The 17,657-nt window shown below is 40.4% G+C and overlaps 1 protein-coding gene across 6 annotated transcripts in view; it reads left to right on the top strand.

Annotated features, from left to right (window-relative positions):
- The window catches only part of smtnb (smoothelin b), a 314,089-nt gene extending 296,874 nt beyond the window's left edge, over positions 1 to 17,215 (top strand). For 5 of the 6 annotated variants that reach the window (XM_068005961.1, XM_068005960.1, XM_068005957.1 and 2 more), the window contains one exon: positions 13,639 to 13,727. Coding sequence is in view for 1 of the 6 variants with exons in the window: in XM_068005958.1 (XP_067862059.1) it covers positions 13,639 to 13,765 (127 nt within the window). In the remaining 5 variants the exon portion in view is untranslated. Of the gene's footprint in view, positions 1 to 13,638 lie in introns of all 6 variants that reach the window. The other variant, XM_068005958.1, reaches the window with a different exon arrangement.
- The last annotated feature ends 442 nt before the right edge of the window (positions 17,216 to 17,657 follow it).

Here is a 17,657-nt window from a genome sequence, read left to right as displayed (position 1 = left end):
CCTGGGATAGCAACTCATTCCCATCACAATCAGTTTCTAAAGTGTCCATGATCTAATTGGTTATTGCCCACCCCTCCTGCACCATTTCTGGCATGCATTGTGTAGAATGTTTGAAATCTTAGTATAGCCCGATCACTCGGGTCAGTTCTCCTTAAAAAAAATCCAAAAGAAATGCCAAATCATCTGTAGAGGGCATAGTGTAAACAATATGCAGCTATATTCTTTCATTTTAAACAATAGTTATTTGGCCTAATGGTGCAGGATTTTTCAAAGGCATTTGATAAGGTGTCTCACAGATGGCTTGTTACATAAATTCAGACTTCTGGTATAAGAGCAAATGTAGTAGCTTGGATAGAAAGTTGGTTGACCGGCAGGAAACAAATGTTTAGAATTAGTGAGTTTTGCCTGGACTGGAGAAAAGATGGAAGCGGAGTACACCAGGGTTCAGTGCTGGGTCCAATTTTGTTCCAGATATATATAGATGATTTGGACATGGTCGTAGGAAGTAAAATTTCAAAATTGGCTGACAACACAACAGTGAAGAAGTCTGTGAAAGACTTCAGAAGGATATAGGTTAGAGGACTGAGCAACAGGTGGCAGATGCAATTTAATGTGGAAAAGTCTGAGATAATGCATTTTGGGAAGGAAAGCAATGAATTGCATTATAGGCTGAAGGGGATAGGTTAATAGAGCGACCGAGGGGATCAAATACATAATTCCTTGAAGGTACAAGTGCAGATTGATAAAGCCGTGAAAAAGACATTTTGAGCTTTATAAATAGGGACATAGAGTACAAGAGTAAAGAGGTAATGATAAGTTTGTACCAGCCATTGGTTAAGCCATATTTATAATACTGTATGTAGTTTAGGGCACCCAGTTATAGACAGGATATTAAAACCAGAGAATGTAGTCTAGGATGGTACCAGGAATGGGAAACTATAGTTATGAGGAGAGAAGTCTTAGAAGAGATTTAATAGAGGTTTTTAAAAATTATGAAGAGTTTTGATAGAATAAATAGGGAAAAGCTATTTTCTCTGCCCTCAAATGGACATAAAAGATCCCATGGCTCTGTTCAAAGAAGTGTAGGTGAGTTCTCCTAGTGTTCTGGCCAACATATATCCCTCAACCACCATCACTAAAGCAGATTATCTGATTATTTATCTAACTGCTGTTTGTGGAACCTTGCACATTTGCCTACATTACAATAATGACTACACTTCCAAAAGTACTTCATTGGCTGTGAAGGGCTTTGGGGCATCCTGATGTTGTGAAAAGCACTATACAAATGCAACTTGTTTCTTTCTGAATGGGGAGTCAGTGACGAGGGCATTTTAAAATTGTCACTAAGAGAATAGAAAGGGCAGAGCTTTGGGATTAGTTTTACATTGCTCTAGCAAAGAAACAGCACAGAGACAATGGTCAGTTTGTCTCCTCCTGTGCTGTAAGGTTCTATGGTTCTAGGAACACTCCTTTTAAAGTCAACTCACTATTCTCTGCTTGATATAAAGTATGTTTGCTGCGTTTTTTTCAATGTGAAGTGTTTTTGTTAAATATCATAGTTTGAATAAGTCATATCGTCGAGCGATATAAGTTTGCTTGTCAAACAATGCAGGCAGTCAATGATGCATTAGCCTCAAGCTAGGTTACATCATATGTTGGCTTGAATTTGAAAATAACAGTGGGGGAAGGGTTGAGCTAAGGTTTACATTAATATAGCAGTCTGTTTGTGAAGCAGCGTGTGTCTCCTTGGCTACTAAACAGTGTGCCAAACTGAAGTCTCTTTATTGAGAAGGTTTTCCACAGCCCCTGACATCTTGTTATTGCTGTGATCAATGACTGTGTATGTTATGTGTGTTTTTAAAAAAATTACAAGTTAAGCTTTTCTGTCAAGAAAATTAACGGGCATCTGAACAGTTCCAACCTTTGAAGGTCATTGCCTTTGTGGGCTGTAGACATTGACTTTATATGGTGTTTCTTGTGTGAGGAGATGGTCACAGTGTGCCTCTGAGTCCTGAGCATTATGACTTTAAAAGGAAGGTTGCAGTTATATTAATGAATTTGTTTCCTGCCAACAATAAATTAGAAGGATTTATCTCCTTTTTTAAAAAGGAAAGTGCTGTGCTACAGTTTTTAGACACATGTTTGTAAAATTACCCTTTATCAAATTCCAAAGCCTGCTTTTAAAAAAAAAATAGGACTAGGGTACAGCTACCCTAATGGCTTAGTTGATAGGGTAGAAATTCGTCTGGGCCCAGACTCGGTGCTGCACAGACAGCACATGCCTAATCGTGTGGGTGGAACTAGGAAGTAAAATTGGTCTGGGGCCCTCAATATCATGAAATAGGTGGGCTGCCAGCACTAGTTGTGCTGGTCATTGGCAGCTCATCCAATTAGGGGCACAAATTTCTGACCCAATTTAAAGGCAGCTAGCAATTCTTAAAGGAGAGGTATACTTTGGCTGCAGGCAACTGAAAGGCAAATTTTCAACATGGCAGGCCAAGGAGAAGCTTCAAGGGCCCCCCATTTCTCAGATGCAGCATTGGAGGTCGGTGGAGGAGGTCTGCAGGAGGAAGGGCGTCCTCTTCCACCAGGCAGGAAGAATGTATCCTGACAAACTGCTCAGCAGTAGTGGGCACAGGTGGCAGAGTGGGTCAGCGCCAGGAGCATCACCCAACAGACCTGGCTGTATTACAGGAAAAAGTTTAATGATCTGACCAAGGTTGATAAGGTAAGACTGCTAACTCCTTTCTCATATTACTCTCTGCATAACTCTGCACTACCCAAAACCCCTACACTCATAACCCTTCCATTCCCCCGATTACCAGCACTCTCCTCCATTCACTGCAGCACACTTCACTCCGCCTTCTTCTGGTCCTGCACCTCCTACGCTCCTTACTATTATTGCCTTCACCTCCTCATACCTCTGCCACCCTTCACACACCAGCACCCGCTATTTGACCTTAATATGCGCACTCTTTCTCTTCTCACTGAAATCTCATCCTCACACACTGCCTGACAAAGTGCAGCTGCTTTCAGCAGCCACTAATCTGTTTCTGCTTATCCATGACAGTACATGCTAATCCTTGTACCTCTCTTCCTTTTCAGGTGAAGCAAATGTAGCACACCCAGAGACTGAGGAGATGGAAGATGGCAGCACCCATGATGGCACAGTATCACTCGACTTAACCTTAGTAAGCATCAGCTCAGAGACTGGCACTATGTGTACTTCACAGCAGAGATCTGCATTGGAAGCCTCACTGAGCACTAGTGTACAGGATCACAGACAGGGGAATGGGACCGCCCAGGAAGCAGCTTGCCGGAGGGAGAGCTCGCATCCTAGCCCTGTTGAAGACATCAAGTGCACAGCCTACATTAAAGGACTGATTTCTATACACCAGGACCTTTTGAGTGCACTGGGCAATCTGCCAGCGAGCTTGCACACAGTGGAACAGAGCATGGAGGAATCCAGCTCCAGCTTGTGCTGGGTTGTCAAGCACCACATTGAGACCACGTAGTCAACCATGGAGCAAGTGGTCAGTTCCATGAACACGGCAGTGGGGCCAACAACAATGGAGCCTCTGGTGAAAGCTCTGACAGCTTCGCTCGGTGCTTAGACTGCTGCCATTGTAGCTCTGGGGTCTAGCATCTCCTCAGGCTTTCAATCCATGAATGAGAGCATGGATTGGAATGTGAAGAGCTTCCAGAGCATCACTACACTCCTTCACTCTGTTCTCATGCAGAGCAGTGGGAGTGTAGAGGTGCAACCCCATGTCAGTGGCATTGGCTCCATGGGAGTTGCTGATGCTGTCCTCTCTCAGGATAACAGGATGCCTGCTCCCCTGCCAGCTTCTGACCCAGTACTTTTGTTGGTTCCACACAGCCAGCTGGCCCAGACTGCCCCAGCTGATGCTGAGGCACAGCAGACTACAGCTGGGCCCTCAACGGTCAGAGCTGCTCGAGGTCGGCCACCACCTTAATGGAGGTGGGGGAATCCCTTTAAATGTCGCTGTTTAAGCTTGATTTCTAAGTGTTCGCGCCATGTTTTTTGGGGCGGACTTAAGAATGATTGAATCAAATGCTTCCAGGCACCAATTTCCCAAAAGGGTCCTAATAAAAGCGCAGGCCCCCTATTTAAATATTTTAAGGAGCCTAGCGTTCATTTCAGATGGCTGCCAGGGACGCCTAAGGAGCGCCTTAACCAATATGGTGGGGATCACATTTTGTGCGCATTTCCTGCGTGGGGCATCCCACAGCAAAATTGGTATGCGGAACGCCGATTTAGCATCCGAAAACTTGGTGAAACGCAATCGAATTTCTACCCCAATAAATTTGCTGATGTGGAACTGAGTCATTCATGTCTGGATTGATCCTCTCTGCCCAATTAGCTGATCTTAGCCAAGATGACAGATGGGGTGCTACAATTGGTTTCCCTGGTGAAAATTAGTGAGAGTTGGCGTTCCTAGTTGTTATCCAGTGACCACGTGCACGTTCGGTGGGCATGGGTTTGGTTGGGTAATGGCACTAATGGCCCGATGATCAACTAATCTGCCAGAACTTACACATGAAGAATGGTTATTTGGGTGAGGTACGGCAGGATGATCGGTGCCTGTGGAACTGTACGCCAGCACAAGTCAACACCTTCAGGAGAGATGGGGAAGAAAATATATGCATTAGTTGATCCTCTGTAGTGTTGATTAAGGGAATGCTAGCATATGGAACATAATGATGTTTATCTGCTAAGATAAATGCAATCTGTATTTAACTTGGCCTGTCCCTGTAAGCCGTGCTCGGATACTCCCTATGGGAAATTGTTCTAAGTGTGCATATCCTGAGGTTAACTGGAGGCTGAAGGAATTTTCTGTGTATTGGCAGCTGCTTGTAAATCCTGCCTCTGGGAAAGACCAGGTTGGAAAGTCAGGAAAACCAGTAGGAATTAACTAGCTTTCTTTCTCTTTTTTAAGCTTATATCTGTAGCAAATTGTGACATATGCGATGGACACTTGACTTCTTTATTGAAGTACTAGCATATCCTTTTTAGTGATTTTCATGGTAAGTCAGATAATGAGCTGTTTTACAGGGTCAGGAACACTATACCATGTGAATGCAGGTATTTGTCCCTTTTTAGGTTACAAAATCTAACTGCTGTTAAGTTACCACTGGGTTCACATAAAGTTCTATTAAGAGATTGCTGCTGTTAAGTAAATATCATCAAGTTCATACAGATGTCAATTAAAAGACTGCCGACATTCTGGCTCTAGTATTTTGTGTTCCTGGATAGTTACTTTACTTTTTTATGCTTTTCTTTGAATTGTGACAGAAACTTGAGTGGGATTCAAGCATGACATACTGGAAAAGCATGTTAGGCATATTGTTATTATAATACTACATCGTCAGATCATTTTCTTCCCATTTTCCCTTTCTAGATCTGAGATTAGGAACTCGCCATCTGGGAAATTGGGGTGATTTAACGCAATCTAGATTTTTTTTACTGATAAGAGATAAAAAGAAATCACTGAATACTGGATATCTGATTAAGAATCAAAAATGTTGGACACACAGTGCAAGTCTGTCCACATTTTTCTTTCAAATGGTCCTGCTGTGTGCTTCTGGTATTTTCTACCTTTTGAGGGTTTTTTTTAATAAAAGATTCACAAGTTGTATGATTAAATGAGCTTAATTCTGATTTCTTTTATGCCTAATTCATTCAATCAACCCCTAACAGTGCTTTGTAAAACCAGCTGTAATTCATCTCATTGAAAGGAATGCAAACATAAAATTGACAGCAAAACTGGCATGTGCTGGGTTATTTCTTGCAAGTACAGCTTCAAATTTTTGTTCTTGATTATTACATTCTCGTTAGAAGGATTCAGTAAGGATTCACGATGATTATGTGTAAGAGTTTCACAAATAAACGTCTATTTTTTAAATTTATGTTAACCCAGTTTCACATGAAACATGGTCTTTTATTATGCCATTGCGTCCAGTCTGAACATAGCTCTTGTACGATCTTCAAAATCCTGATGTATAATGGATATACCAAAAGTAAATTAACCAACTTCCACTATTTTCACAACAGAAAATTGGTGAATATAATAACAGCGAGCCTAACACCGCTCACCGTTATTAATGGGCAAATCGAAGAGTAAATTCCGACGACCGCACATGCGCAGTCAAACGTGGAAATCCGGAACTTGCTCTTCCTGATTCACCGGTGATCTGACAGCTTAGCATTAAAGTGATCTCGCAAGCTAGAATCAGTGGACCAGCGCAAACTTCCTGCACTGTCTAGCTAGAAACTAATCTCGCCAGAAAAAAGGTACACTGGGTTATATCAGGTCTAAACTAACTTTTAACGCTATAGTAAGTATTAATGACTGCCAAGCAACCTCTCTAGCATTGAAAATTAACTTTTACAAAATGTGGAGTCTCATTACTCCCGATTTTAATAGTTAGGAACATAGGAACAGGAGTAGGCCATTCAGCCTCTTGTGCTTGCTTCGCCATTTGATAAGATTATGGCTGATCTGTGATCTAGCTCCATATACATGCCTTTGGCCCATATCCCTTAAGTTTTTGGGCATTTAAAAAGATTTTTAATTTACATTTTTTTTTTACTTTTTCTTTCCGTCTCTTTTATCTCAGTCTTTTAATCTTACTCTCTCTTTACTTAGCTTTCTCCATCTGATTTTAATAGCTTTCTCCATCTGATTCTAATCTTATCTGCCACTTCCTGGTTCTTAATGTATGCGATTTCTAAATGAACTTCACTTCCTGGTTCTCTCAGCGTGGCTTGCTTCAAGCTGATTGGTTGAGGAGACAGAGCGATCCAGAGGGCTCAGAGAAGCCCGGGAAAGACCGCTGGACATGTTTAAACTCACCATTGAAGGAAGTTGCCGCCAAAAAGCCCGCGGTTACTTAGTGTGTGAGTTTAAATCTAATGAGCATCAAGCACTGTTGGTTCGCCACTCAGAGCAATTTCTGGGCCAACATGTTATCTCTCAGATCACACAGAGGAAGATGCATTGAATAAAATAATATCCTGCAAGAACCTGACTGAAACTAGGTGTAAAAAGTTTAGAGCCCTTTTGCACCTGTAGCAACTGATTGTATCTTTTCAAAATCTGGAAGCTTCCAAGTTTGAACAAGGTTCAGAGGGTTGAGTAAATGGTACATTAATGCCCCTTTCAATAATGCTTTTGGTATTGAATTGTAACAGGGGCATAGGCTAACCATATTTATCTGGTCAACCAGTTACTAAAGTCACAGCTGTTATACATTGTTCAAATGAAACATGGCCTTTTATTGTGCCATTGTGTCCAGTCTGAACATAGCTCTTGTACGATCTTCAAAATCCTGACGTATAATGGATATACCAAAAGTAAATTAACCAACTTCCACTATTTTCACAACAGAAAATTGGTGAATATAATAACAGCCATTTAATTTGGATTCTTTTATCTTGGCAACAGACTCGTAGACCTATGAGAAACTATGTCTACAAATCTTCTGCCAGGATCAGGAATCTGAATTAAAATGGTGTCAGTATAAAAGCAATCAAAGTAAAGTGCTGAATCCTGCAAGGAAATGTTCCTGTTGTTCCTGCTCCTTTTCAGTTATAGCAGAGTAGGCAGTGAAATGACCACTGATTTAATTAGAATACAACATGCTTCACTTATACTGAACACAATTTGTCCAGATAACCGGGAAATCAAAGAATACATTAAAAGTAGTGCTTTTTGGACAGAAATATCAGTTTGCCCGGCTTTTCTTTACTTAAACGGACTTTGGTTGCAGGAAATGTAGGTAAATTCACCACAGGGTTTTGTATCTGGAATCATTTTGCCCTTCATGGTGCTAATGAAATGGTACATAATAATTATTCTGGAGTTTGAGTTCTTGATCTGAGTCTGTAGCCAGTAATCTGTCATCTACCCACTTGCAGATTGTTAAGTATTTCACATTAAAAAAATACTTAGCTAACTGAAAAAACTGTGGGGCATCTACATGGTCGTAAAGGCATTTTAAAGAATTTAAAATAGTTATTACTAGGTGGGCATTCCTGATGTGCATTAAATTGTATAAACTCCGATAAATCAAAGAATGTATGTGTCCCAGTGACTCAGTTGGTATTGGATTGCCCATTGTGGTACTGTGGCATGCAGACCAGATAAAGCCCAAGTTTGATCCTGATACATTAAAGGAAAAGAGCTTGCTTTTTATATAGTTAGCTGATCCAGTGACTTCGGTTGGAAAATACATGCACGTGGACATCAGGTGGAAAGAGGATTGGGCTTGGCTGTGATGGCCTTCCACTGTTGAATAGCCATGAACACTCACGCATATGAATGATCACTTGAGTGAGGTACTAGAATGTGAGCAACATGCATGGAACTGTATCCCCTTTGAGAGGGAAGAAATATTAGGGGGAAAAATTGTTCTAATATTTTAATATTCCATAATAAAACAATAAATAAAAATGGCTGGTTACCTTTAGTCTTACATTTTCCTTTTACTCCACCTTCAAAAGCACAGCAGCGTGACCTTTCCGTTCTCTGTATCCTTGTATCCTCTTAAAGACAGATTGTCAAGAAAATGAACATCAATTAATTCTCATTACAAGGACAATTCTTTAAAAATTTGGATTTGCGCCTAGTGTAATATTGTTGACACTGTCCAAACAAATTTCATGACATTAAACAGCCTTTACATAGGGAGACCAATGGGAAAACTTTCAGTCGTCTCTCTCATCTGAGCTTGAACTTATTCTCGGTGGAAGCGAGACAGTGTTGCAACATGTTGTGTCCCCCAGTTACCTATTGTAATCAGAGCAGATGCTTTTTTGTAGTACTTCAAACTTTCTGAAAAGATGCAGTAATTAAAACAACTTTTTAACAACTTATTAACAACTTACAGATATAGAACAAGCCTTGCATTAAGGAACATCTCAGTGTTTTACAAGGGATACAGGTGGACACCACATTGAAAGTGAAGAAATTCAGGAGGCGGTTCTAAGGCTTTTAAAGGCAGGGAGCATGTGGCTAGATGAGGTTATTTTGAAAGAGATTTCCAGAGAGTCAGGACTTAAAAGATTTGTATCCAATGATGGAGCAGAGTGGGTGGGGGGGGGGGGCGGTGGGGGGTGGGTGTGAAACAATAAACTAGAATTAGAGAAACAGCGTGTACAGACTCAGATGTATGATATAGGGTGGAGTCAGGCTATAGAGGATTTGAAAACGAGCACAAGGATCTTGAAGTTAATATGGCAGGGTACAAAGAGCCTGTGAAGCAGGAAATAAAGCAGGATGGAGTGATATGTGTGTGTGGTAATTTGTGGAGGACAGGACACGGACCATAGTTAAATTGCTAATATATTCCTGGAGCATTACAAAAATGAGATTGGCCCATGAAACTCATCAACAGAACAAAATTATAGTTAAGTTTGAATGGAAACACCCCAAAAATGCAAAGCAGGCCAGCCCAGTCAGTATCCAATGGTGCATTCACATTGCAAGTTCAGCAGTGGTGCAGAGACATTTCAGTTTTGGTTTCACACCAATGTTAAATGTGTGGAATGTAAATTGGATGTTAAGGTCCAAACTAACACTGAAGTGAAGCAGACTGTGCTCACTGTTCCAATGCACCTTGAACGAGAAAAGACGGGCTCTTTGATTTTTAAACTGACCTCCTTCTCTTTCCTCCTTTCCTGGCTAATTCTGATGAACGGTCCACTCAAAATGTTAAACTTTCTTTCTCTTTCAGATGCTGACTGATCTGCTTTGCATTTCTAACGTTTTCTGTTTTTTTTTCAAATTTCCAGCATTCATGGTTTTCTTTCTATCTCTAGTAAATGCTTTCAGTTTATCAGGATACCTACTTCCTTTTGTCTGGACAGTGGTATTTCATGTTAGTCTGTGCAGGAAATGTAGATGCACCAGTTGCAATTCAATTTAAAATGTATAAGATATTTATTTGAACCCTAATTTTATAATTGGTGACAGCTTTTTGATAATGTTTTGAGCACTTTTATAAAGTTCCAACTAGTTTTGCCATTGGTGTTAATTGCTCCACAAATAAACAACATAAATTTGTTTTAGACTACAACATGATTTGAATGACCCCTATTCTGCACAACTAATTATTAACATTTTTTTCATATAAAATATATTAAAAAATAAACTGCAGAGTTCAGTATTCTGTTTTTATTATATTTTGGTTTTGGAATCATTTTTTTCTGTTTTCGCCCTTCTTAAAGTCTTGTGCCACATTCACCATCCTCATGTGGGAGGGGCAGATAAGAGAAGTGAGTATCAAGAGAGTACTAGCCATTTGAGTCTGTGCCAGGATTTGCCTCTCTTGTGTGTCTCCCAGTGCCCATTTGCAGAATGCTATCAGCGGTGATCTGAGAACAAGTAATTTATTCTCCCTGCAAACTAGGGGATGGTGTGTTGCATGGCAAGAACTAAAGAGGAGAAAAATATCTCTACACCTGCCCTTTCCTCCCCGTGATTATGGAAGTAGAACTAAAAATGTAAACAGCCCAAAATATTTACTTAAGAAATATAAACGTTTGTCATTAGAAACCAATTTATGGAGTAAGTATTTGGTTTGTCAAGGTTACATGATAAAGTGAACTGTTCGTGGAAAGTATGCAGATGCTTCATAGTAAGTTGATCTTTCATCACATGCTCAGCGCTCACTAGGAAATATCGAGGCAGCGATGCATTTAAAGTTGAGCATGTATCTCCATCAATGCTTTAAAATAAATTCCACGGTTGTAAAAAGTTATGAACTTGACCGTCCTTTTATTTGTTTTCACTTTCTTGTTTGAAAATTAAACTTTTAAAAACTTTTTAATGTTTTTTAACAACTTTTCCCCCCACTTTTTTGATTCTTTGATGTTCAGTATTAAGCAGCAACCACAGTCAAGTGAGTGTTCCACTAACAATCTTCTCAGAGCTGCACAGCTGAACATGGAGAATTGGTGGCATGACACTGTGCCTTTCTCTCTGTGGCATGCCTTGTTCATCATAAATCTAATACTGATCCAATTCAGTCTTTCTGTTGATTTTAACTTTTTAAAATTAATTTTCTTTCCTTTTCTTCCCCTTAAGTCTTTTTGCACAGTTGACCTTCCATACAAGGGAGACTGGCAGGAGACATGACGGGAAATTTTGAGGTCTCTTGCCTGATGGAAATGGGATGGTAGTACCCCAAAAATGGTTACCACTGTCAGTGTGACCACTGCAATCTTCCTCCGGGCCTACTGCATCCATCTGAGTCAGGCGGTTTGCCCTATAAATATGCAAATCAGGATCCTATGACGCACATGGGACCTCATTTGCCATTTTAGGACAGTATTGGGCAAATTGCAAATATCACTCCATTATTTAAGAAGGGAGGGAGTGAGAAACCAGGTAACTACAGACCTGTCAGCTTAACATCAATTGTGGGGAAGTTACTGGAATCTGTTATCAGAGACAGATTGACTGAGCACTTGGATAAATATCAGTTGATCAAAGAGAGTCAGCATGGATTTGTGAAGGGTAGGTCTTGTCTGACTAATCTATTTGAATTTTTTGAGGAGGTCACTAGCATGGTGGCTAGTGGAGTGTCTATGCATGTTGTCTATATGGACTTCCAGAGGGCATTTGATAAGGTTCCGATCAAGAGACTATTAGCAAAAATGAGAGCACATGGAATTGGAGGTAACCTTGTGATATGGGTTGGTACTTGTTTGAGGAACAGAGGGCAGGGATAAAGGGTTTGTTCTCTGAGGGATTTGTGACAAGCAGTGTTCCCCACGGATCTGTACTGGGACCTCAGCTTTTCACCATATATATTAATAACTTGGATGAATGAATAAAGAGATATTTATCTAAGTATGCAGAAGACACTTAGTTAGGAGGAATATTAAGTTGTGTGGATGGAAGGAAGTTACAAAAGAACATAAACTGCCTATGTGAGTGGGCAAAACTTTGGCAGATGGAGTTTAATGTGGGGAAATGTGAAGTCATCTACTTTGGATTTGAGAAAGACAAATCGGAATTTTTTTTAATAGTGAGAGACTAGGAACTGGAAAGGAGCAAAGAGATTTAGGTATCCATGTAGACACATCATTAAAAGCTAGTGCGCAGGTATAAAAAGTAATCAAAAAGGCTGATGGAATGTTGGCCTTTATCTTAAGGGGATTGGAATTCAGTTGTACAGAGCCTTTGTCAGACCCCCATCTGGAGTACTGTGTTCAGTTTTGGGCACCAGACCTCAAGAAAGATATATTGGCCTTGGAACGGTAACGATACCCAGCTCTACCTCTCCAGAACCTGTCTCGACCCCACTATTTCCTTTGATGTCGGACTGCTTATTCGACATCCAATCTTGGATGAGCTGCAGTTTCCTCCAGTTAAAAATTGAGAAGACTGAAGCCATCATCTTCGGCCCAAGCTACAAATTGATTCCATATTGGTTCGGGAAGGCGATGGTCTCAGGCTCAGCCAGACTGTTTGCAACATCAGCATCCTATTAGACCCTCACCTGAACTTCTGATCCCATATCACAAAGACAGCCTACCTCCACCTCTGTAACATCACCCCCACCCCTACGTCAAGCCACCTGCTGCTGAAACCCCCATCCATGCCTTTGTCACCTGCAGTGTCAACCATTCCAATGCTTTTCTCGCCAGCTTCCCATCATCTGCCCTCCATAAACTTCAACTCATCCAAAATTCTGCTGCCTGTATCTTATCCTGCACCAAGTCACGCTCAACCATCAAACCTATCCACGGGATCTACTTTTGAGTCCTGATCTCCCAGCATCTCCAATTTAATTTCTTATTTTTGTATTTAAATCACTTCATGGCCTTGCCCCTACCAAACTCTGTAACCTCCTCCAGCCCTACAAGCCCATTCCCCAACTCTTCATTCCTCCGACTCTGGCTTCTTGTGCAGCACCCCCCCCCCCCCCCCACTTCACTGTTGGCGTCTGTGCCTTTAGCAATCTAGGTCACAAGCTCTAGAATTCCCTCCCTCTCCTCATTTACTACCCTTCTTAAACCCCCCCCACCTTCAACCAAACTTTTGGTCACCCTCCTAATATCACCTTTGTTGGCTCAGCTTCCATTTTTGTCTGATTGCGCCTCTATGAAGAGCCTTGGGACGTTTTTCTACTTTAAAGGTGCTTTATAAATGCAAGTTTTTATTGTTCTCTGTTCTAGTGAAAAGAGTTCCAGGTATCTAGCTTCTCCTCCTAACTAAAGCCTCTCGTCCCTGGTATCATCTTTGTAAACAGGGATTTTAAAATATTTTTGTCTTGCTCCAGTGATTTCCACCAGCTGGTGAATTCAATCAAGGAAGAGATGCTGATTAAAGGCCAGGGTCTATGTCTCTTTTTCCTCCTCTATTATTAAGGGATAGCAATGGAGGGATTGAGGATTTCCCTTAAAGCATCCTCGCTCACCTCCTAGTAGCCTGCCACTGGAAATGGCCCGCTCACTATCTTGGACAAAAAATAGTGCATGGCACAGGACAGGCCTGAATAGGAGTAAAGAAAGTCTATTTTTTAAAAAGTATTACTTTCACAGCTTTGTATAGTTTAAGGCATTATTTTGGTGTAATCTGTTTTATTTATATTTTCTCATTGCAGACAGATAGCTTCCTGTGATCCCCTGATTGAAGTAGAGGATATGATGATAATGGGCAAAAAACCTGATCCCAAGTGCGTCTTCACATACGTACAGTCCTTGTATAATCATTTGCGAAGGTACGAGTAGCCGGACCCAGGAGATGGAAGCCAGAGTGTCTTGTCTTTCTGTTAAGAAAAAAGTCAATCCACAGCAAGCCTGTGTTTTGAGACAGTTGTTGGAAAACGTATACTGATGTGAGTCACTGTGTGCTGCATTTGCGCTCTGGGATTTTTTTTTCTTTTTGTACATCAAGGCAGGGATGGAGATGCCATGGTGGTATATTGTCTACTTTGTGTATATTATAGAATTCTAGTACATGACCATTTTTATTTCCAAATCAGGAAAAAAATCACCTTACAAATGTACTACGAAGGAGCCTTTATATTGTATAATCGTCCACATCCATATTTGCAAAGAGATAGGCATATTACAGCACTGAATTAAGGTCCTTAGGTTACACAACACCTTTTAAAATAAGGAAAAGGAAACTTGGATATAAACAAGCAAATCTAATGATATTAGGTTTTGATCTGGAATTATGCAGCACGCCAGTATTTTTTTTCTCTCTCCCTCTCTCTCCCCCTCTCCCCAGATTTAGAAATGGTAAAATAAGGCAATTTCTGGTAACATGGCACAGAATCTGGTAGTTCTGTGCCTTTGTCTCACATTACAGTGTGTGATATTGCCCAGATACCTGATGCAGTTCTATAGAGTGTTCACCTTTGCGGAGAAATTTCTATATTGTGCAATTGGAATTTATTTTCAAATAATATTTTTCATGGTTCACATCTACAGAAAAAAGATTGTGCTTTGGTGAGAAAAAATGAAATATGTATGTCATTTCATTATTATAATAAAAGGATTTAGTATTCCTTTCAGGAGTCCAAATATTGGCTAATTTAATAAATATTCTATTAATACAGCAGTCCTCATACCTGGGTCTCTGACAGAATAAAACAACTGCAACAAAAGATTTTTAAATATATAATATATATATTAAAGGCCAGGGTACAAAGGCTGATGAAACTGGTTTGCAGCAAAGCCTACATTAGGAGCTTCCGCTATTGTGATTCAGATCCTCAAGTTACTGGCCTCAATCAAATGAATCAGTGTTACATTGGAAATATCAACATACCGGTTCAATTTCCAGTGTGTCCTGAGTTAGCTGATTGCAGCGGGAACAGCAGTTGGGAGGGCTACAATTGGTCTGATTGCCCTGGACGAAGGAGGATGAAAAAATCATGCAGTGTTGCTGCTTGTGATGACTAGTCAATGATTCCTACTAGAAAATGTGCAAGTGCAGAGACGGACAGCATTGCACTTGGCTGTGATGCCGTCTACTTTGGAATAACCTGCCAGCACTCAAGCAGACACCAAGAAAGGTCACTTGGGGAGGTATAGGAGGGCTGCCAGTGTCCATGGAATTACACCCCAATAAGCCTGTATCTTCAGGTAGCTTTTTAAAAAATATATACTTGCACATATTATTCCAGACATAGCAACTATAATTTTTCACAGAACATTAAAAGTGAACTACATTGTCCTGTCCATAAGGTGTGGTAGAGTGTGCTGAAAGCTGGGAGTTTACTTCTCAATTGTTGCACTTAAAAGCAGAATAGTAAAGTGTTATCGACTGTGAAGAATGGTGAGGTAAATGTATTGGGCTTTACTCAATGACAGTAATCATTGTGGATCGTGTCCTGTTCAGTAAGGGAACATTAGAAGTGGAGGAGAGGAAATTTTTTAAGGCTTCAAACAGAGTAAAACAGATATTCAGGCAGGAGTAGTTTACAGATGTGTACACAATTACAAGTTGGGTCATCACTTGTGCCCATACCAAGTCATCCAAACCCAAAAGTGGTGGGATTCACGGCCAAACTGCTTCTCAGGTAGGGAATTTCCGAGCTCTCGCCATACTTGCGCGGAAATGCCAGAGTAACATCATAAACAGCCATTTACACCATTTCTTAGGGATTTCTGCTGATCTTCTGCCACAGTTGGTAGGAGATCGGGAAACTCTCAGAGAAATTCTACCCCCTACTTTTTTTCACTGTGTCTCTCTGGCTGTATTGCTGAGTTCTCTATGCTTTTTCTTCCTCTCCACATTACTGTCCTGTTGATCTGGTGGAGTCCTCTGATCAGTTCTCACCAACTGGATGGTAGACATCACTACTAGGATAGTGATGAGTATGAGCTAGCAGCTGGAAACCTCATCTACCACCAGCACATATTGGAAAATATAAAGGCTTATAGCTTGGATCTCAAGGTGCAATGTATTGAAAGGATAATGCTTGAGATGGGAGAATGATTTTCTGTAGAACAAGCAAATCGGCTGATTTTGCTGGCTTGGGAGTCCTTCACATTGCTGCTACTGTTTAATGTCAGAGTTTCCCGACTGAAACAAACCAATTAAGAGCTGTGCTACATCTCACGGTGCTGCAGCCACTGCTGCAATGCTTCATATGTAGATTTAAAAGTTGCTCTTTATTTTAACTCTGTTTAGAAATGGTTGAGAATCAGCATGAGAGACAACAACAAATTATTTTGGAAAATGTGCTCAAGTCCTCTGTCAGACCAGGCCTTTAGTTAATGTTGAAACTGTTATACACAGAAATAAATTTTCTTCAAAAGATTTTTTAAAAAAAGGACTGGAAAATTGAAATAAAACCAGAAGGTGCTGGTTATGCATCAGTCAGTGCCTGGAAGAATTCTGATGAAGGGTACACCCAAAACATTAATCTGTGTTTCTCTTTGAAACACATATAGTCCTCTCCCCCCCCCCACCCACCCAAACCCCTCTGAAGAGAGAGTGATTGAGAAAATTTATGATGTCCACTTTAACCATAATTACTGATTTTAGAAATATATAAGCTTGAAGATATGACAAGCGTATTATGTTGTAAGCCAGTCACTTACTGTGTTGTACAGTGATGTTTTTAAAACGTGGTTAATTTCCCTTATTTTGCTAATGTTGGCTTGAAGTGGGAGTAAGCACCAAGTGTTTTATACTCAAACCAACATTTTCAATAACATTAACAAAAAGAGAAAATTATACCCCATGGTGTGCTCATTATTCATCATTTTTTAACTAACTAGAGAACAACCACCAGCATCATAACCAAATAAATATACTCATACACTTCAAATAAACTAGTTAGGATTTCTGCTGTACTATAGCAGAAGGTTCAAATCTCTGGCACTATTAATGCAAGCACAAAGGCTACAGGCTCTGAATTTCAAATGACTTGAAAGCTACTCAGTGTGTTACTCCCTGCCAAGGATGTTATGTGTGTTATTTTTAAAAATAATCTATGCAGGGCAGACTGACCTTTGTAAACCCCACACATATTTACTGTATTAGTATAGCTCTTAGTGCCACATTTTATATAAAAAACCAGTGCAATGTTTCTATATATAACCTGTATGAAGAAAACTGCCACGTGTGCATGTGTGTGTATGTACATATTATTCTAGTGTTCACTTGGACTATGTTTTCTTATTAAAGTTAGCATTGGATTTGCTACAATTTTTTTAAAATAGTTTTAATATTTGTTTTTAGAAATACGGTTTCATCTTCATCCATTATCCTCTTTGTACTCAAGGTGGTGAAATTCTTGGCTCAGAAACCAATTGCTATTAACAGATTTGGCATTAGGAAGAAGAGCTGTTGGCTTTTGACCAATCTTATCTCATCTGGCATCTACTAACCATTCTGCAGTAATGGGTTAATCCATTACCCTGTTTCAAGGTGCTTTTACTTGAGGGAGTACCATCAACAGCAGACTCATGGCTCTTCTGCTGTTGATAGTTCACCCTAATATAAAGGAGGCAACTTGAGAAATCTGACCATATTGTAGATCCAAATTGCTTACATTTCTGTGGATTTTGTAACCTGCTGTCAGAGTAGATTCCTGGGGCTCGATTTTAGGGTCGGGTTACCTGCGGGTTTCCAGCGGGGGGGCCCCGAAAATCCCGATCT

The sequence above is a fragment of the Heptranchias perlo genome, chromosome 25 (assembly GCF_035084215.1).
Source record: "Heptranchias perlo isolate sHepPer1 chromosome 25, sHepPer1.hap1, whole genome shotgun sequence".
Taxonomy (NCBI): domain Eukaryota; kingdom Metazoa; phylum Chordata; class Chondrichthyes; order Hexanchiformes; family Hexanchidae; genus Heptranchias; species Heptranchias perlo.
Note: the sequence above shows the minus strand (reverse complement) of the source record. Positions and strands in the feature narration are given on the sequence as shown.